Raw genomic sequence first — 22,662 nt, 5'->3', positions numbered from 1 at the left:
GCATTAAGAATATAGCAAATACTTACCGTCCCCACGCTGCTTGCTTCTGAAGGCAATTCCAAGGACTGACTTCCAAAGCAAAACTCACAGTGTCACTATAACCTAACGTTGACTTTTTAAACCTGTAATTAAATGACACACATGCATACAAAAAAGAAAAATTTTAAGTTGGTACATAAATCCATCCCTTGAAAAGAACATCAAATAAATGGGAATTAATCAATGCAGGCTATGCACTGACAGTTTTCAAGATTTCAAGATCTGCATACTCCTTAAGGATGTCTCAGAAAATTTTAAAATTTTACATCTGTACTTTTTACCAATATATTAGTTGTTATCTACTGTTAAAGTTTATATATTTGTAGTATTCATATAATGTATAATTCACATAATGTATAAGTATTTGTGCTTCACTGATTTAAACATTTCAATTACCTAAAAACATCAACTACATTGTTCATGCCTAAATTATTCTGTTCTTGGAACAGCATTATTTAATACATCTGTTTAATATAGGGCTTTATGATATATTTTCATATAAACTATCTTATTTAATCCTCACAATAGTCCCATGAGGTAGGTATTATTTCCCCATGTCTCATTCTCACTTTTTTTCCAAGTATACATTCTTATTTAAACATCATATATGACTTGCCCAAAGTTTTAAGAATAAAGATTAGAATATTAGTTTACCAGAATAGGCAATATTTATTTTTTAAAAGTTAGTCCATTGTCCAGTAGTAGTATTTCATAATACAAAAATAAAGAATAAAGAATATTATTTTATCGACTATCTACCAATCCACGTTAGTAAAGAGCATCAAAGGCAGCATTATACCCAAAACTGAATTCCTACCAAATTGAAGACCACTACGCTATAACTAAAATAACACTGCTCCCTCCATTTCCCCCATATAACCTTCCTGATTTTCTTTCATTTATCCTGAATAAAAGAAACCATTCTATTTTACTAATAAGCCTATATTTTAAGAGAAGTAAGCACATTCCGAGCAGATTTCAACCATATGAAATGCTACCGTTTTCCATATTCACTATCTTAGACTTGTCTATATAATAGATTACAGGAAATACAACTGCTGGTTGCAAAGTACAGTAGAAATACAATAGATTACAGGAAATACAACTGCTGGTTGCAAAGTACAGTAGAAATACAATAGATTACAGGAAATACAACTGCTGGTTGCAAAGTACAGTAGAAATACAGGAGTATCTGATGCTTTAAATAAATACATAGCTTTAAAACAAGTTAAATAGACTTAACGAATCCACATTTACCTCTGACATAGAAAGTGACTGCAACGTACCAAAATGTGCATACAGTGAACAGAAATAATTCCTATAAACACAAGGCTGATTGGTCCAAGCTGTTGAAGAGAAAATTTATAAAGTTCAAATATTTAAGTTTAATAGAAATTAAGTTGCCTATAGCAATGAGACAATGGACTACTCATTTGCAGTGAAGAAGTATTTGCTGGACAAAATAATTAAGTAGTCATTTGCATAAGGGAAAATTACTAAACTTGATACAGAAAGAATTTCAGTAATACTTAACAACTACATATGATTCCATCTTATCAACTTGGCTATCCAAACCTATGAACACAGAGTATAGATAAGCAACAAAGTAGGATAGAATACAACATCACATTTCAAACTAGATGGCAAGTCTATGACTATCAGTGTTCCACCATTATGATTATATGCAACCATGAATCACTATCTAAATGCCCAAAAAGCACTATATCAATCTTGGATTGTGGGCAATCCACTTCTACAGATTGCTTGTTGAGCACTTACTATGTGTGAGGAACTGTGCCATGAAAATTATTATTTGAAAAAGTGGTACATAAAAAACTTCCAGTATTTATTGACTAAAATTAAAGTAACGCCTGGATTATTAAGACACAGACAAAATACTGCCAAAGTTTATTTTTATAATCAGAAATTTTTAAGTTTCTCTAAATTAACATAGACAAAGTCAAATGCAGAGAAAGATGATAGTTTAAACCGCTTTTTAGAAAACTGAACAATTAAAAAATGGTTAAGTATAACTTCATTACTTCATAAGTGAATTCCTCCCATGAAAATCCTCTATAATTACAATAATTGGTTCTAACAATACTTTGAATATTTGTTTTCAAAAAATATTGTTATTCCTTTTCTTAAGTACTATTTTTTAAATCTGAAAACTACAAATTTTATTCTGAATCTAAAAAACTATAAAGTTTCACTAACACAAATAATCTGCTCTATAAATATATTTGCTGACATGAGTACACTGCTTACATCTCTGAAAATCCAAAAGAATAATAAGATATAACCATACCTGGAAAGCAAATACTGTTTTGCATCTCTCTGTCAAATATTATAAATAAGTAAATAAGTTGAAATGAAAATAGTAATTCTCATTTTTTGTTAGACGTTATCATAGTTCACATAATTTTATCAATACAATGGCTAAATGATTATCTAATTGTCACCTAACCAGGTTATATTTGACTAGTCCAGATGTTAACTTGTAGTAATTTCGTCTGTCAATTAAGCCTGATACTGTATCTTAACGAGATACAAAGTCTTACCACTATGCCTGCATTTTTAATCGCCAATGGAAGTCCTAAAAGGCCAGTTCCAATATTTCCTTTAAGAAGATGCACAAGAGTCTGTACAAATCTGAAAAGAAAAAGTCGTAAGGTTTAAACGCTTTAGAACAAAAGCTATTAAGACGACACAATCATAGTTTTAGCACTAGAAGGGAACTGAAAATTAACCTAGGCAAGGAACCAAATAACATTTCATTTAACCAGAAGTTGAACGGGCCAGAAGTCATATTTGATTCAAGTCCTTGCCACTTAGAAGTAAAAATACAGAGGGTTATTTATAGAGATTAAGTGAGATATTTAAGTGAAAGTATTTTTGTACATATTAATGTAACTAAGAAAAGGTAATTTTCTCATAAAATTCTTTGCTGCTATGATATTCAGAACAACGCTGAAGATTACATATGGTTACATTAGTAAGACAGAGCAATTTAATTGACACTACCTATGTAATCAAGATACTAAACATATTTGATCTATAATTCTCAACTTAAGAGGAAGTTAATTAAAAGAAAAACATACAAGTTTTAAAACTATATGTATCATCAGGCAAGATAAATACTAATTAAGTTTTAGCCATCATGATCTCCCTAAAGGATTTCACCTAAGAAAAGTGTCAAAGAGCCATTGGACGGTCTCTTGACCAAGAAAAAAATAAACTAAACTAGGAAGAATAGCACAAACCTTAAACTTAGGAAACAAAAATGCTTGCATAAAAATACTTTTTAGTTTATACTATTCTTTTCTGATCAATTAAAATGTTACTTTGCTTAATTGTTAAATAACTATTGGGATAAGAACTTACTCAAATTTATTAATGATGACAAAATAACAAGAAAGGTTTAAAAAGTGTTCCACTGCTTTCCTACCACCATGACTTGGTTCCGTACCATTCACTCAGCATAAAGAAGTGTTTACTCCCACCGTCTAGCTCCTAACCATTTCAGAAGCCACGTCTCTGAAAATTCATGTTCCTCTCAGTCATGTCTCCCTTCTTTCAAGAGCCAAAGCATCTGATACGTATCATCATTGTACTAACCCCTATACACTGCTCTGTCATTTAGACGTCTTTCTTCTTTCCCAAATAGACTATAAATGCCTTGGGGAGGGGGCTACGTCTTATTCATCTTTGTGTCTTCTGTAGTATCTAGTAAAGTGCCTTGCCTATAGAAGATGATTACAAAACATACACTGACTGAAAAGAAAAGGAGACATATAAACCGTAACACTTACGAAATGCCCTCCTGGTCATCCAGCTGGTAATGCTTCTGAACAGGCAGCAGCTCTTGCTCATGTTCTTCATCTGATGTCCCATCAAAATTCTGCTCATTTATTAAGGGCCTCATTACATCCATATCTTTAAAAAGAAAAACAAAGTACTTCACTATCATTTTAAAAATTGGGTTAAAGACGGTATAAATGAAATTTTGTAAGTAGGATATACCACATATAGTCATCTTTACTATTTCCATCCTAAGCTAATTCGTATTAATACCCTGAAGTTTCAGTATATTTAAAAAGTAACAACGAGACTTATTTGCTGGATATTTTGTCTGGACTAAGCAGTGCAAAGTAACAGGCGTTAAGTCTTCAATGTAAAATTTTTCTGCTTTGTCTACATGAGGTTTACAGTAAATGACCATAGAACTATGGGATGAAAAATGTGAAGAAATAATCAAATGAATTTTCATCTCATGTTAGCTTCAAATCAGACTGTATCCATAAACAGCAATCATATTTTTAAATACTTTAAGAAAATTGTAAAGCCATTCCAATCTTTAAAATTTTAATACCAAAATTTGCTCTTATATCTAACAATTTTTAGCATAATTTTGCTCCTCTCAGGGAGAAAGACAACACTAGTCATCACTGTCTATCTTGTTCTAGCAAAATTCACTAAATTCAAATTTATTAGATGACTCATACGCATTAGTAAGGTCTGAAGTACAGGATGTTTTAAAGAAACTAAAGTTTGTTCCATTCAAATAGATAATAAACCTAAGTTAACAGGAAGCTGGAGTAACCTAAATGATTTACTTGAGAATGACTGACTGACATATAACTTTTTAAAACTTTTTATTTTGGAATAATTTCAAACTTATATTAAATTTGCAAGAATAGTGCAAAAAAAACTCTTACATATCCTTTACAGATTCACTAATTTTTTAACATTTTGCCACATTTGCTTTTTCTCTCTCAAATGTATATTATGTTTTATTCACTATTTGAGAGTAGGTTACATATATTGTGCCACTCCACCCTGTCATTAGCACGTATTCCCTAAGAACAAGAATATTTTCTTGAATATTCACATTACTGTTATCAAATTCAGGTAGTTTAATATTGATACTTTTCTTTATTCTACATTCCATACTCCAACTCATCAACTGTACCAATAAAGTTCTCTTAGCAACTTTTTTTTCAGTGCAGGGTCATGTATTGCATTTACTTGAGTTATTCTGCTTGTTACCTTTGCCACTATATCTTTTATGATGCCCTTAATCCCCTTTTTTTCTTCATCTTTTACTATCTTGTTCATTAGTTTTAAATGGTATCCTCTGAATTCCACCTATTACCTATACAGCAATTAATGGTCTTATTCTAATTTTGCTTTTCTCTGTCTCTTATCCTCTCATTTTTCAGTTGTATTCTTTCAACTTTGGCAATATATATGATGTTTTATATACTGTTATTCCAGTCACGTCCCCACGCACGTCTTAGACTCAAATCTCCAATCACTGTTAAACGCTTCCATCAGTGTTCTGCCAAAGTCTCCTCAATCATCCCTTGACCGGGAGAAGTTCATCCTCTAGTAGAATGTGCATCAGAATGACCTGTAGGGCTTGTTAAAACACAAATTGATGTACTCCACCCCAAAGCTTCTCATTCCATAGGTCAGGGGTGGGCCTGAGAAGATACATTTCTGACAAGTTCCCAGGTGATTCTGACGTTGCTGGTCTGGGTACCACACTTTGACAACCACTGCTCTAGTAGATTCCTCAGGAAGGGCTCACTGGCACAGTACTCCCTGAGTTTTTGCATGTTTTAAACTGTTTTTCTATAGCCTTGATATGAAGGACAGCTAGATATAACATCCTTGGTTCACACTTTCTATCCTTGAGTTTCTTGAAAATGCTGCTCCACAAGTGCCTTGCTTTGTATGCTACTCTTGAGAAGTCCGATGCCAGACTAATTTTCTTAGTCAGTCTGTAATCTGTTCTTTTTGCTTGAGATCCTAAGGACCTTTTCTTTGTCTTTAAAGTCTAATGGTTTTACTATGATATGTCTTGGGGCTGAGCATTCTAAGTCAATTTTCCCAGGGACACAGTTGATATGTAGATTTAGGTTTTGTCTTATTCTGGAAAATTTTCTTGGATTATAGCTTTAAATATTTGTTTAGTTCTAATATTTTGTTCTTCTTCTTTAGAGATCCTAATTACATGTTGGATCTTCTTTGTCTTCCATTTCAGCCACTTTCTCTTTGACCCTGTTGATGTCTTTCTTTACCTCACTTAAACTCTTCTTTGAAATTCAACGAGTCCATTAAATTTCCATTTCAATATCTTCTCCCTTGGACACCTTGTAATTTATTATTTATGATTCTTCCTATTGCCAGGCATTTCATGGACATGGACCCTAGTTTGAGAGTATTCCCTTCTGTCAGGATAGGGAAGCTCAGTTTATTTTGATGATGTGAGTTATTAGGGGTGATAGCGAGTAACTGGCATGTCTTCTGGGTGTCCTTCATTTCTGCGTGATCTTCAATTTCCCCCATTACTTCCTTCTTTCTCTTAACTTCCAGATATGTGAGGGGCATTTCCACTGCTCTTTTTATCTACTCCTCCCTCCAGAAGCAATGTGTTGCCAAGGCTACCCCCTCTATTCCTGCTGATGTTTAAATTCCTTCCCTGGGGGCCAGCCTGGTGGTGGAGCGGTTAAGTGTGCATGTTCCACTTCAGCGGCCCAGGGTTCGCAGGTTCAGATCCTGGGTGCAGACATGGCACCGCTTGGCATGCCATGCTGTGGTAGGCGTCCCACATATAAAGTAGAGGAAGATGGGCTTGGAAGTTAGCTCAAGGCCAGTTTTCCTCAGTGAAAAGAGGAGGATTGGCAGCAGTTAGCTCAGGGCTAATCTTCCTAAAAAATAAATAAATAAATTCCTTGCCTGTACTCAGTGCTGTGAATTACCAACTCCCAGACTTGACCTCTGTTTAGACTTTTAACACTTTACTTTAGAATTTCTCTTTCTGAAGGAGATTTTCACTGTGCTTCTTCCAAGCTTCTTGCTTCCCTCTCCTCTTTTTGACAGAGATTCTAAGACCCCTCCCCCACTCTCTATGCTATTTATTTTTCTATTTATAGACAATTTAAAGTTTGTGGTATTCTTGGTCTCCTAGTAATGCTAAAAGAATAATTTCATAAATGGGTTTAGTTGCGCTCCTTGTTAAATTAACAGGTTTTTGGGGAGGATATGTGGAGAAATTAGGATTCAGGCAGCCGCCATTATACTAGAAAGCCAGCCTTAGTGGTCTAGTGGTTAAGATTCAGCACTCACTACCACCACAGCCCGGGTTCATTTCCCAGTCAGGGAACCACACTACCCATCTGTCAGTTATCATACTGTTGAAGCTACATGTTACTGGGATGCAGAAAGCTATGCCATCAGTATTTCAAATACCAGCAGGGTCACCCATGGTGGACACGTTTCAGCAGAGCTTTCAGACTAGACAGACTAAGAGGAAGGACCTGGCCTCCCACTTCCGAAAAAAATTGGCCATGAAAACACAATGAATGGCAATGGAGCATTGTCTGATACAGCAGCACCTGAGGGTGAGAGGATGGTACAAAAACACCAGATAGGGTTCTCCTCTGCTATACACAGGGTCGCTAAGAGTTAGAGTCAAGTCCTCAGCACTAACAACTGCAACGTTATCCCAATGCTAACTGGAACTCAGCACAACAGTTTTTCATAAGTTAAGCTTTTTTTCTTTTGCCCCAAAGGCCCCCAGTACACAGTTGTATATCCTAGTTGTGAGTGCCTCTGGCTGTGCTATGTGGGACACCACATCAGCATGGCCTGATGAGCAGTGCCAGGCCCGCACCCAGGATCCAAACTCGTGCAACCCTGGGCCACCGAATCAGAACGCGGGAACTTAACCACTCGGCCATGGGGCTGGTCCCCATAAGTTAAGCTTTAAGATAGTGGAAGGTGCTTTAGCTTTGTAACATGTTTTTTTGTAATATATTTTGAAATCAGGAATTGTGATCAGCTTTATTCTTCTTTTTCAAGATTGTTTTGGCTACATGGGTTGTTTTTAAATTAAAATAGTACAATATCGGCATAAAGACAAACACATAGACCAATGGAACAGAACAGAGAGCCCAGAAATAAATCTATGCATATATGGTCAACTCATCTTCGACAGGGGTGCCAAGAATACACAATGGGGAAAAGAAAGTCTCTTCAACAAATGGGGTTGGGAAAACTGGATAGCTACATGCGAAAGAATGAAACTGGGTCTTTATCTTACACTATACACAAAAATTAACTCAAAATATATTAAAGACTTAAATATAAAACTTGAAACTTATAAAACTCCTACAAGAAAATACAGGGAGAAAGCGCCACACATTGGTTTTGGCAATGATTTCATGGATCTGACATAATAAGCACAGCCCAAAAAAAGCAAAAATTGACAACTGGGACTACATCAAACTAAAAAGCTTCTGCACAGTAAAGGAAATAATCAACAGAGTGAAAAGCAAGCCGACAGAATGAATATATTTGCAAACCATCTATCTGATGAGGGGTAATTTCCAAAATATACAAGGAACTCCTACAACTCCACAGCAAAACAACTAATCTGATTAATAAATTGGCTAAAGATTTGAACAGACACTTCTCCAAAGAAGACATACAAATGGCCAAAAGGTATAAGAAAAGATGCTTAATGTCACTAACCAGTAAGGAAACGCAAATCAAAACCACAATGAGATACCACTTCACACCTATTATGGCGGCCATTATCAAAACAACAAAAGGCAACAAGCTTGGCAAAGATGTGGAGAAACTGGAATCCTTGCACACAGTTGACGGGAATGCAAAATATTGCAGCTGCTATGGAAAACAGTATGGAGATTCCTCAAAGAATGAAAAACAGAACTACCATAAGATCCAGCAATCCCACTTCTGGGTATTTATGCAAAAGAACTGAAATCAGGAGCTTGAAATATTAGCACTTCCATGTTCACTGCAATGCTATACACAATAGCCAAAATGTGGAAACCTAAATGTCCACAGACAAGTGAATGGATACAGAAAATGGGGCATATACATAAAATGAAAAATTATTTAGCCTTAAAAAAGAAAAATCTTGTAATATGCAACAACATGGATGAACCTTGAAGATATTATTCTAAATGAAATGTCACAGTCAGAGAAATTCAAATACACATGATTCTACCTACACAAGGTGTCTGAAACAGTCAAACTCATAGAAGCAAAGAACAGAATGGTGGTTTCCAGGGCCTGGCTGGAGGGGGAAATGGGAAGCTGCTAGTTAACATGTATAAAATTTCAGCTATGCAAGATAAATAAGTTCTAGAGATGTGATGCACAACATTGTGCCTATAGTTAACAATACTGTACTGTACACTTGAAGGTCTCTTAAGAGGGTAGATCTCATGTTAAGTGTTCACACCACAAATAAAAAAACAAGATGCCTGAAATGAGTCTATTCTTAAGTCATTTAACTATTCTTCCTCTCAAAATGTTACTAATACGTGTAAAGTAAAATCCACTGAATTACCAGAAGTTCAAAATTCCTGGAGTCCAAATAAATGAGGATTTTCTATAATTCAAATGCCCCAACTTTTTGTCTTTGGGTGGTTTTTCTAACCCTTTAATCTTTGAGACATTCTCCACAGATTGTTTTGTAGGAGTTTCTTGCTTCTTGTTCTCCAATATCAAAAATGGCTCAGCCTAGACACGTGCACAATGAAAATTAAGGAAATTAAGTGTTTCCCAGTATTAGGTCTACTGGACTATCTATTACCTCACATTTACCCTAGATATCTATTAATATTATAAATCACGTTCATCTTTCGCTTGAACAGATCCTATATGCTTTTCTATACCAAGTAAATGGGTGCTTTGTCTTGTAAATCCATTGTATTAACTTGCTAGAGCTGCCATAACAAACTACTACAAAATGGGAGGCTTGAATGATAGAAATTTATCGTCTCAGAGTTCCAGAGGCTAGAAGCCCAAAATCAAGGTGTTGGAAAGGTTGGTTCCTTCTGAGGGTTAGGAGAGAAGGATCTGTTCCACGCTTCTCTCCTTAGCTTGCAGATGGCTGTCTTTGAGTTCACAGGGCATTCTCCCCGTAGGCGTGTTTGTGTCCAAATTTCCCCTTATTATAAAGACATGAGTCATATTGGATTAGAGGCCCACTCTACTCCAGTATGGCCACATCTTAACTAACTACATCTACAATGATCCCATCTCCAAATAAAGTCACATTCCGTGGTACTGAGTGTTAGTACTTCAACATTTGAATTTAACCCATAACAACCATCATTATTAGTTGTATCAGCTTCAAACAGACACGTTAGTATTTTCATTCCTAAATTTATTCCATTGCCCTTGCTGACTCTTGAGTTCATTTGCATTTTTTATCAACTATCCAAATTGTCAATTATTCGAACTCTCTTCTTTCTGCCAAGAGGCTGTACATATGTTTTGGACAGTATGCAGTACTCAGTATACCATTTAAGTTCTCAATAAAGATAGCTATCACTACCAATATTTCAAAAACTGAAAAATCTGTTATTGAAAGTACACTTCCCAAGAGATCATAGCAGCAGTGGAAAGTGAAGATGAAGTAAATTTCTCATAACTTTAAAAAATATGAAATCTAAATGGTAAGGATACTTTTAACAGTATCATAAGAGAATTTATTTTTAATATCTTTTTAGGTAAACCTGAATATCTGAAATTGTTAAAATGATCTATAAATACTAGTTGTATAATTTACAGAATCAAGTTTTTAAAATAGTATTACAATGTGCACTCATATTCCCAAGGAAAAGTTAGTTGGTCTCTCAATTTAACAAATTTACATTGTATAGCAATTGTCTTATTTAATCTTGTTGAACAGTGTAATGCCTTATAGTTTACACTTTCCCCTAATTCTTAAATTCATTATTTCTAAATTTCATGTGGTCTAGGAAACATTAAACATGACTTACTATGAACAGTAGCTTTTACATATATTTCCTCCCTTTAAATATATTTGTCTTATCCTCCATATTTAAAACCTTAATGAAAATTTAATTATTCCAGGAAGCTTCTCTAACTAACCTTCCCAAAATGAGATTAAAAACAGTTAATTTTTAAACTTTGCAACTATTTGAGAGAAAAATACTTATTAACAATGTTAAGAATTTTAAAAGTACATATTTACATATTGTTTCAATTCTACCATTAAAGCACTGTGAGATATTATTAGCTAACTTCTAACTATATCCTTTAATATATTTTTAAAAACTACATTAAAAAAGAAAGAACTGAGGGGCCAGCCCAGTGGTGCAGCAGTTAAGTTTGCATGTTCTGCTTCGGCAACCCGGGGTTCACCAGCTAGGATCTGGGGTGTGGACATATGTACTGCTTGGCAAGCCATGCTGTGGCAGGCGTCCCACATACAAAGTAGAGGAAGATAGGCATGGATGTTAGCTCAGGGCCAGTATTCCTCAGCAAAAAGAGGAGGATTGGCAGCAGATGTTAGCTCAAGGCTAATCTTCCTCAAAAACAAACAAACAAAAAAAAAGAACGAACAGAGCCAGCTTTGATGGCAAGTTTGGCAAGCTCCACTTTGGTGGCCTGTATTCAGTTCCTCGGTGCAGAACCACACCATTCATCTCTCAGTAGCCATGCTGTGGCAGTGGCCCACACAGAAGAACTAGAAGGATCTACAACTAGAATATACAACTACGTACTGGGGCTTTGGGGAGGAAGGAATAAAAAAGAGAGGAAGATTGGCAATAGATGTTAGCTCAAAGAAAATCTTTCCTAGAAAAAAAAGAACGAACGAACTAAGACTTCCCCTGCTGTTTTAGTCTACGTTATTTAGGCAACATTACATACTAAGAAGTATGTATTATTAAACTAAGTAAACTAAGAGTAGGTGAAGCAACCAGGTTTCAGGGCTGAGTATGTTAGTTTGAATGGTACAAAATAGTTCCTGAGTCTAAAGGATAAATTAAAAGACATCTAACTACAAATATCTGGGAAAGTGATATCCTTACATACCCAAGAAGTTGCATCTTTAAAAAGTAATAACCCGGGGGCTGGCCCTGTGGCCGAGTGGTTAAGTCTGCGCGCTCCACTGCAGGCAGCCCAGTGTTCCATTGGTTCGGATCCTGGGCGCGGACATGGCACTGCTCCATCAGGCCACACTGGGGCAGCATCCCACATGCCACAATTAGAGGGACCCACAACAAAGAATATACAACTATGTACCAGGGGGCTTTGGGGAGAAAAAGGAAAAAATAAAAATCTTTAAAAAAAAAAAAAGGTAATAGCCCATTTAAGCCTAGATCTCTGAGGATGAGATTTATTAATAAATAGAGTCAACTAGTTATTTATAACTTTTATAAGCTCCAGGTAATACTAAATATAAAATGCAAAATTGTATTTTTGTTCCAAAGTTAGGCATACAGCACAGGAAAATGCAATAATATTATTTTCTTATATTTAATTCTTCAATTTCTTAGGAGCGGTAACAGCATTGGCATCAGCCACGAGACTGAGTGGGGCATTCTAGGTTTGAGAATACACACCTGCTTGATAAACTTTACGGTGGTTTAACATGGCTGAAACAGAAGGTACATGTATACAACAGGAAATTAACCTGGAAAGCTTGAAAAGATTTTACAAACTGTGCTAAGGAATTTGAACTTCATCTTACAGGCTGTGAGAAGCCAGAGAAGGACTTAAGGTTTAAATAGTCAGATCTGCATTTGCGCAGTACCACCCTGGCAGCAGTGAAAAGGAGCAGCAGCAGAGCCAGAGACCAATTAGAAGACAGTCCAGGCAAGAGATAGTGAGGGCTTGAACTAACTCAGTTCGGTTGAAGAGAAAAGAATGGTTACTCAGAGGACAGAAACAAGACTCACTGATTCACCACATGTGGAAGGTAAAGGAGTTGAGGATGCTTCCTAGGTCACTGTCACAGAGAAAAAGGAATGGATGGTGATATCAGTGAGAACGGAAACACAGGGAGGCAGGGTGGTGTGGTCAAGAGCCCATGATGGCACCTAGGTTGAAACCCAAGCCCACCAGCAGTAGTTCTGGGAATCTAAGTTAGTCTCATGACTTCAGTTCAGCCACAGGAAATTATTTCTCCTCCCTTGGTGGCCTTATTTTCTCTCGCTTCTGGCCTCATATAGGCTGTTCCTGCTGAATCATACTCTGTTCTCCCATTCCTTCTTCTTTCTTTCCAGCTTTATCTAACTGCTATATGTCTTACTCATTTTTCAAGTCTCAGTTTACACACCATTTCTTCCCAGTATCTTCCTTTACCCCAGTCTGGCTTAAGTCTCTCCCCGAGGTATTCCCACAGCACCCTACAATCCCCCTATATTAGCACTTAACACATTGCATTGTAATGGTCCATTTACTTTTCTGCATTCTCTACTAAGAGACAGGAATGATGTCTGACTTGTCTAGTGGTGTAGCCTCAGTATTTGGAACATGGTAGATACTCAACAAATGAATAAATAAATTCATGAAAGAAAAAGCATGTTAAGGAGGAAGTATGAGTTCAATTTTTAAATCATTTAACCTCAGATTGTAGTGAATGAGTAGTTAGAAATGGAGTCTGGAGATGAGGAGAGAATTCTGAGCCGAAGATGAAGATTTGAAAATTACATTAGAATGAAGGTAATAAATAATTGGAGCCAAAAGACAGGATGAGGTCACTCAGAGATCGTATGGAGAAGAAAAGAGCTGAAGACAGAATACTAGGGATCCAGTAACATTTTAAATTTAAGGAAAAAGTTGGCAAAGTTAACTGAAAAGGATTGATCACAGCCTCTATTAGTTTGGTACAACAAGCACCTAAAATTGTAAGCAAAACATTAAAGTTTTCACATCAGTCCTGTCAATAAACACAATCCATTTCCCGTGAGCAGTTTCTAGCTCAGGTTCCGGGAAGGAAGCACCCATCACCACTCCCATATCCTTCCCTTGGTTACTTCACACTGTCACGTCACTGTTGCCTCTCCCAACTCATTTCCTACTCCGCCCCTTGCCAACTCCTCTGAGCGCTCACTCGCTGCCAGAGAAGTAGGAGGTAAAGAATTAGTGTCCATCTTCTCTCCTGGAACCTCCTGTGGGATTCCCAGAAAGATGTGTATGTGCAAGCAGTTAGTTGGATGTCATGGACTGGACGTTTGTGTCCCCGCCAAATTCATATGTTGAAACTCCTGGGGCCAGCCCAGTGGTGCAGCGGTTAAGTGCGCACATTCTGCTTCGGCGGCCCAGGGTTGGCTGGTTCAGATCCCGGGTGCGCACATGGCACCACTTGGCACGCCATGCTGTGGTAGGCGTCCCACATATAAAGTAGAGGAAGATGGGCATGGATGTTAGCTTAGGGCCAGTCTTCCTCAGCAAAAAGAGGAGGATTGGCAGCAGTTAGCTTAGGGCTAATCTTCCTCAACCAAAAAAAAAGAAAAAAGAAACCCCATCCCCCAGTGTGATAGTATTAGGATGTAGGTCCTCTGGGAGGTAATTAGGTTTATATAAAGTCATGAGGGTGGACCCCCATGATGGGATTAGTGTCCTTATAAGAAGAGGAAGACTATAGAGCTCTCTTATTCCACCATCTGGGGACACAGCACGAAGATGGCCATCTGTAAACCAGGAAGAGGGCTCTGACCAGGAACTAAATCAGCTGGCATTTTATCTCAGACTCTTCCACCTTCTGAACTGTGAGAAATAAATGTTTGTTGCTTAAGCCACCCAATCGACGGCATTTGTTATAGCAGCCTGAGCTGACTAAGACACAAGCGTTGCTTTCCCTGGCAACAACGCATTCCGCCAGCTTACCCGCCGACTTGCAGGTGAGAAGGGTGGCAAGGACTAACATGGCTTTGCGCCCATCAGCATTGCAGGCAGAGCACAATACAGGAGCTGGTGCAGAGGCACAAGTCCTCCCACAAATTTTATTGGTTGCTGGCCCTTTTCAAGAGCCTCTGTTAATGGACTGTCATCACCTCCCACCAATACCTACTAACAATAGCCCTTCATCACAAACGGTCTATGCCTCCTGACTGAATGAATGCAATAAAAGAGGTTGCAATCTTTTTCAATTCAGTTTCACAAATATTAACGGAGCTCCAATATATGTGTCAGATACTATTAGATGCTGGGAATGAAGCAATTATCAAAACTAACAAAAATTCTTGCCCTCATGGAGCTCAAATTCTAGTGGAGGAAAGACAACAAATACTAGTGTTAAGTGCTAAGGAGAAAAATAGGGATTAGGAGGGAGAGCCTGTAACTTTAGACAGGATAGTTTTATGGTTTTAGGTCTTACATTCAAGTCTTTAATCCTTTCTGAGTTAATTTTGGACATGGTGTAAGATAGTAGTCTAATTTCATTCTTTTGCATGTGTCTGCTCAGTTTTTCCAACACCATTTATTGAAAAGACTCTCCTTTCCCCATTGTATATTCACAGCTCATTTGTCATAAATTAGTTGAGCATATATGCGTGGCTTTATTTCTTGGCTCTCTATTCTGTTCCACTGGTCTTTGTGCCTGTTTTTATACCAATATCACAATGTTTTGAATACTACAGCTTTGTAAGACAGTTTGAAATCAGGGAGCATGATACCTCCAGCTTTGTTCATCTTTCTCAAGATTGCTTTGGCTATTTGGGATCTTTTGTGGTTCCATACAAATTTTAAGACTGTTCTATTTCTGGAAAAATGCTATTGGAATTTTGATAGAGATTGCATTGAATCTGTAGATTGCTTTGGGTAATATGGACATTTTAATAATATTAATCCTTTCAATTCATGAGCACAGAATATCTTTCCATTTATTTGTGTCTTCCTCAATTTCTTTCATCAATGTACAGTTTTCAGTGTACAGGTTTTTCACCTCTTTGGTTAAATTTATTCCTAAGTATGTTATTCTTTTTGATGCAATTGTAAATGGAGTTGTTTTCTTTATTTCTCTTTCTGATAGTTTGTTGCTGGTGTATAAAAACTCAACAGACTTTTGTATATTGATTCTGTATCCTGCACTGGACTGAATTCGTTTATTCTAAAAGTTTTTTGGTGGAATCTTCAAGGTTTTCTTATATAAAATCATGTTGTCTGCAAACAGTGATAGTTTTATTTCTTCCTTTCCAAGTTGGATGCATTTTATTCCTTTTTCTTGCCTAATTGTTCTGGCTAGGACTTCCAATATCAAGTTGAATAAAAGTGGACATCCTTGTCTTCTTCCTGATCTTAGGAGAAAAGTTGTCAGCTTTTCACCATTGAGCGTGATGTTAGCTGTGGGTTTGTCATCCATGGCGTTTATTATGCTGAGATATGTTCCCTCTATACCCGCCTTGTTGAGAGTTTTTATCATAAATGGATAGCCAAAGTAGGCCGCACTGAGAAAGTGGGATTTTAAAGAAGATCTAAAAGAGGAGTGAGAGTGAACAATGTGGATATCTGGGGGAAGAGCAATTAGGCCGCGGGAACAACAAAGGCAAAGGCTCTGAGTTTGCAGAGCACCTGGTGTATTTAAGAAGGAAGGAGGCCAGAGTAGCTAGAGAGGAGTGAGCAAGGCGGAGAGCGGTAAGAGAGGAGATGAGAGAGGTAACAGAGGACGGAGGTACACAGCCTTGTAGACCATTCTGAGTGACACAAAAGCCACTAAAAGCAGTGCTGCACAATAGAAACACAATGTGAGTCACACTCATAATTTAAAATTTTCTAGTAACCACGTTAAACAAAAAAGCAACAGATGAAATTAATTTTGATGATATACTTTATTTAACCCAATATACCCAAAATATTATCATTTCAACATCTAATCAACATAAAAAATTATTAACAAGATACTTTACATCCTATTTTTCATACTAAGTCTTGGAAATCCACAGTGTGTTTTACATATACAGCATATTTTAACTCGGACAGACCACATTTCAAATGCACATATGGCTAAAGGCTACTGTACTGGGCAAGAGACCAGCAGAGTTTTGTGCAGAGGAGTGACGTGATCTGATTTATATTTTAACCAGGACTCCTCTGGGCCCATCTTTTCACGTGTAAAATGAGAGTACTAACTTCTGTCTCACGGGGGTCTCGTGATAATGAAATGAGATAATGTATATGAAGCACAGAGCCTGGTCCTTGGCACATAATAATCAATAAATACTAGTTTTCTTCCCCTTCCTACATAAAATGATATACTAGAAGGAAATTGTCTAGGACTTTTCAATGTAAATCTTTGATGAGAAATTAATTTACTTCTAATAATTAGTAATTCTGAGTATTTATGAGCTACAAACTGTGCTATAATACTGAGTATGGAAAGAGAGGCAAAATACGTTACATCAGCCAGAAGGAAATAGAGACTAGCGGAGGAGACAAATACTTAAAAACCTAACATGATAAATGCTTTAAGAGAGTTGATAACATATGAAATAAAATTGGAACACTCATGCAAAGTAATGAAAAATTACAAAATTCAATTTACATTAGATATAAAGTCTATTATTTGCCAAAGTCTTCCTGTAATTTTTGGCCAAGTACTCAATCAGGCAGCTCTGAAAAACGCTATGTGATTACCACAGGTAAGAATTAACAATGCTTTATAATAAAAAACACAATTAAGCAATGAATATCAAAAGATCTAGACATAATTATTTCTATTTACAAATGGAAAAATTATAGATAAGACAGACCAGTTTCATTCAATATTATACACTACACATTATACACCATATGTATATTAATGGTGTATACAATTGGAACATTCTTAAATTAGGCAGTGCTGGTATGCTCTCTTTTACTACCCAGACAACTGTTTCAACCTCAATTTCCCAATCTAAAACCAAGAATCAGGAAACTGCTAAATTAACTACAGCACATCCACTTTATAAAGTATTACACTGTCATTAAATTATGGGTTTGAAGTCTAAGTAAAACAGGGAAAAATGTAGCATTTGCTGAGTGGGAAAAAGCTGGATAATCACAGTATGAGCACAATGATGTTTTTAAAAAAAATAAAAATGAAAGGAAGGAAATAAATATATCAAAATGCAAATAAGTTAACAGGAATATAGATGTACAATGGGCTCATGAGTACCTTTTTCTTTCCCTGCAAAATGTAAAAAAGAAGAAGAAAATAATAAACTCGCATTACTTTTATAATAATAAAATTAAGGAAATCATTTACTTATATTCTGTTAATGGACAAATGAAAAGAAAGTAGAAACAGTTTTTAAGATAACACAATGTTGCACCCAAATGTATAAATTACTAGCTATATAAGACGGGAACAGTAACTATTTTATTCATTTCTGAGGTGGAAAAAATATGCAGAGCAAGAAAGCTTCCAGAAGTCCCCATTGCCTAGGAGATAAAGGGCAGACTTTCATCTATTTATATAGTTGAAGAAAATCTGTATTTTAACATCTTTACCAGTGATTTTCACACAGATATCCAATTTTTAAAATTCTTTTCCAAATTAAATAATATTTGGTCATCGCAGAAAAGCAGAAAATATATAGATAAGCAACATTTTTGAAAGTAAAATTACCTTACCACCCAGAAGTTACCACTGGTAACATTTTAGAGTAGACGCAAGCACACACACACAATCCCAGGCATTCTCAGTCAGTTCCACGGCTTTAAATACTATCTATACGGGGATGACTTCCAAATTTGTATCTGCAGACGAGACTTCTCGCTAACTCCAGACATAAATCCAATTGGCTACTTGACATCTGCACTTTGAGGTCTAACAAACATCTCAAACCTAACATGCCCCGAACCGAACTCCCGATCTTCACCACCAAAACTGCTCCTCCCGCAGCATTACCCATCTGTCTGGTTCTCTATTGCTGTATAACAACTTATGGCTGTTGTCAGGAGGCCTCACTTCCATGCAACATGGCTTCCTAAGGCTTGTGTATCTTCACAACATGGCAGCTGGCTTTCGCGCAAGTGAGTGATCCAAAAAAGAGAGCAAAGCACAATGCCTTTTAGGACCTAGCTTTGAAGTCACACATCACTTCCACCATAATCTAGTCTTTAGAAGCAAAGTACTAAATCCAGCCCACACTCAAAAGGAAGGAAATTAAGCTCCTCCCCTTGAAGAGACAAACATGAAAGAATTTGCAGACATATTATAAAACCACCAATAACATCTCAGATGATGGCAATTTCATTCTTCTAGATACTCAGGTCCCTGAAGTCATCCTTGTTGCCTCTGTTTCACCCTTGCTCCTCATCCAATCTGTCAGGAAATCATTCTGGTTCTACTTTAAAAATATATTCAGAGTCTAACCATTTCCCTCCACTCCCACTGCTACTACCACAGTGCTGTGAAGGACACGTACCTCTCTTTCCTGAATTGCTGAAATACCCGTCTGCTTCTGCTTTTACCCCTTACAGTCTATTCTTCACACAGCAGCCAGCGTAATCCTTTTGGAATTTAAGTGAGATCATGTCACTCCTTTGCTGAAACCCTGCACTGGCTCCCCATTCTCTTAGAATAAAAGCCAAAGTCTTTATCTGACTCCTAAGACCTTACAGAGTCTGGCCTTATCACCACCTTGATCATTTGATCATTCTGCTTCAGCCACCTTGGCCTCCTTGCTATTCCTGTCTTTACCCTAACTGTTCTTCCTGCCTGGAATGGTCTTTCCCCAGACATCCACTTAGCTAATTCCCTCACCTCTTCCAAGTCTTTGCTCAAATGTGTTTTCAGTAAGGTCCATCCTGATCACTTTATCAAATACTATAAACTGCCCAGCCCCACCCTCGCTCCTGATTTCCCTTACACCGCTGTCTGTCTCCATAGCACTTTTCACCTAAGGCACTATATAATTAACTGATTATCTTTACTGTTTATCGTCTGCTTCCTCTTAATAAAATAGCAGCTCCACAAGAGCAGGAATCTTGGTCTGTTTTGTTCACAGATGTACCTCAAGTGCAAAAACAGTGCCTGGCAAATAGGAGAAGCTCAATGAATATGTGGTGAATTAAAGAACAGATGTAACTTTAAAAAAAATTTTACATATTGGGGGGCCAGCCCCGTGGCCAAGTGGTTAACTTTGCGCAGTCTGCTTCGGCAGCCCAGGGTTTCCCTGGTTCAAGTCCTGGGCGCGGACATGGCACCACACATAAGGCAATGCTGAGGCGGCATCCCACATACCACAACTAGAAGGACTCACAACTAAAAATACACAACTATGTACCAGGGGGCTTTGGGGAGAAAATGGAAAAATAAAATCTTTAAAAAAAATTTTACATATTGGAAACTGTTTTAGTTAATAAAAATGTATACGGTGAACATCTTCCCATGTTACTTTTAATGGTTATTCAGCATATGACTATATGGCTATATCATAATTTACCTAAACAATTTCCTTTAATGGGACATTTAGATAGTTATCAGCTTTTCTCTACTATAAGTAATGTAATGAACATTTTTCACTATGTTTCTGTTACATGACTTATTCCCTTGGGGAAATATTTCTAGAAGCACAACTGCTGGGTCAAAGGATATGTGCATTGTTAAGGATAAATATATTTATCCTGCTCTTACCAGCAATGCATGAGAATGCACATTTCCCCACATCCTAAGATGGGTTATTAACGAATTTAAAAGTCTGATAACTTGGGTTCATATCTGGGTTCTGCCATTAATGAGCTTTAAATTACTGTATCTATAAAATGGGAATAATAGCACTTCCCTCACCCGATCGATCATGTGAGGATTAGGGAGACAATGCATATGCAAAGTACTTGGCACACGGACACACAGTGAACATTCAATAAAATGTTTATTTCTACCATTATTATGACTTGGAAGAAATCAACTGCTAAGTGCCCCGCACATTATTACAGGAATGCCAATCTATTAGTTACTATAATAAAGTATTTCTTTAAAGCTCAACCTCTTTTTTCATTATTTAATTATTCAGCATCGAATTAAAAATATTCCTAAATATAATGCATATCCTTCCTTTTGTTTTCCTTCTGACAGCTGGAAACCATAAACGACATTCGCTGTCGCCAACAAGAGAAGAGGCCCGAGGAAAGCAGGAAAACAAACTTTGCCAAGGGAGCAGCTACAGGTTATCTCCTGTCCAGGTTGCTCAGCACGGCCTGCTCGCCACTCCTGGAGTGGCCGAGGGTAAACTAAGGATTCCCCTGGAACCCCGAGCTGGGCTGCCGCGTCTGAAAAGCCAAACAATGACAACTTCCTTAAAGCAACAGTGGAAAAACCCGCGGGAGGCACAGCGCAGGCTCTGGCTTGCCTTTGCCGTGTGGACCCTGCGCACCCTACCCACAACACGCACACACACACACACACACCCAAACACACCCAAACAAACACACCCACGCCCATTTTGACGCCCTTTATCGTCCCTGGCTTTTCGCCTGGGAACAACCGGTTTCTGTGCCCGGGCTGGCGCCGAGGTCAGTCCCCTCCCAAACCTCAGCTCATCTCGAAAGTCCCGGGGAGGTTTGCTTGGCTGGGTTTTCAATTCAAAGCCGTGCCAGACCCACAACCCCAAGCCTGGACCAAAAAAACAAAACCCAGTAACAACAGAAAACCATCCCGCGTCACGCCCGGTCCAGGTACAAGCAACTTGAGCCCGGATGCGGCCGGGCCCCGCGCGTGGGGCAGGGTCTGCGGCGGCCCGGCGCCCGCAGCCGCCTCTGGGCCCAAGGCCGAGCGCGGGCCCGCAGCCCCCGCGCACCCCACGGCCGCGCAGCCCCGCGCCACGTCGGCCCGCGCCCCTGCCCTGCGCAGCACCCACCTAGCTCCTCGCGCCCCGCAGCCTCGGCCGCCGCCGGCGCCGCCGCTTCCATCTCTCGGGGGTCTCCAGGACGCCGCCGCCCCGGTGCGCGCTCCCCCGCCGCGGCGTGTCCGGCGTCCGGCCGAAGCCTCCCCAGCCGAAAGCCACCCGCTCCCGGCGCCCGCCTCCCTGCCGGCGCACCCCACACGCCAGACGAGGCGCATGCGCAGTGGGGCGGCCCGCCCCCGCCGAGGCGCTGAGGTGCAAGGGGCCCTCCCGGGGCGCGGGGCGTAGAGGCGGGGCCTTGGCGGTGAGGGGCGCTAGGGGTAGAGGACCAAAGTGATGGGAGGCCAGGCTGAGGAGGGGCGTTTGGGGATCACTGGAGATGGGAGTTTAGAGCTGGGGGAGACCCAGCCTATAGCTCCTTGGGGGAGAGAAGGGGAAAGAGGAGTAGCGATAAAGATAACCACGAACTTAAATTTGAGGAGCCGGTCTGCTTGCAAGGCTTTAACATTCTATAAGGCACCTTGGAGAATGCAAAGTAGGAGGGGATCTGCCCCTCTCCATGTTGGAGGTCTGACTATTCCTTGGTTATGCGCCTCCCGAATCCCCTGCGTAGAGATTCAGGATGGATGCACTGTAGCAGAATTTAATTTAGTTAAATAGTTTCACTTTAAGGATTTTTCAGTGCCCGTCAAAGATATTTGACGTTAACCGCAGGGCTGAAAGGAAATTAAGGTTAAGAGTAATTATACTGATGCCTTGTCAAATACTCTTAAGCACTATACATGCATTGTCTTATTTAATTCTGATGACAAACCTGTGAGATAATTCTAATGTTTATATCCATTTTACAGATGAGGCAACTAAGGCACACAGAGCTAAATAACTTGTCCAAGGATAGTAAACTAATAAATGGCAAAGGTGGAATTCTATCTGCTGCCAGAGCTGGGCCTCTCAACAATGTGCAAAGCTGGCTTCTCAGACGGGAACCAATAAATAT

The 22,662-nt window shown here is 38.5% G+C and overlaps 1 protein-coding gene across 1 annotated transcript in view; it reads right to left on the bottom strand.

Annotated features, from left to right (window-relative positions):
- The window catches only part of SLC36A4 (solute carrier family 36 member 4), a 54,566-nt gene extending 32,678 nt beyond the window's left edge, over nt 1-21,888 (bottom strand). Inside the window, exons 1-5 of the mRNA XM_023645578.2 lie at nt 21,681-21,888; nt 3,852-3,975; nt 2,601-2,691; nt 1,297-1,385; nt 27-122 (exon numbers count right to left, since the gene is read on the bottom strand). Coding sequence (XP_023501346.1) covers nt 27-122; nt 1,297-1,385; nt 2,601-2,691; nt 3,852-3,975; nt 21,681-21,732 — 452 coding nt within the window. The 5' untranslated portion in view covers nt 21,733-21,888. The remainder of the gene's footprint in view (nt 1-26; nt 123-1,296; nt 1,386-2,600; nt 2,692-3,851; nt 3,976-21,680) is intronic.
- Nucleotides 21,889-22,662: the final 774 nt, after the last annotated feature.

The sequence above is a fragment of the Equus caballus genome, chromosome 7, assembly GCF_041296265.1.
Source record: "Equus caballus isolate H_3958 breed thoroughbred chromosome 7, TB-T2T, whole genome shotgun sequence".
NCBI classification, from domain to species: Eukaryota; Metazoa; Chordata; class Mammalia; order Perissodactyla; family Equidae; genus Equus; species Equus caballus.
The sequence above is the reverse complement of the archived record's forward strand: the minus strand, read 5'-3'. Positions and strand labels throughout refer to the sequence as shown.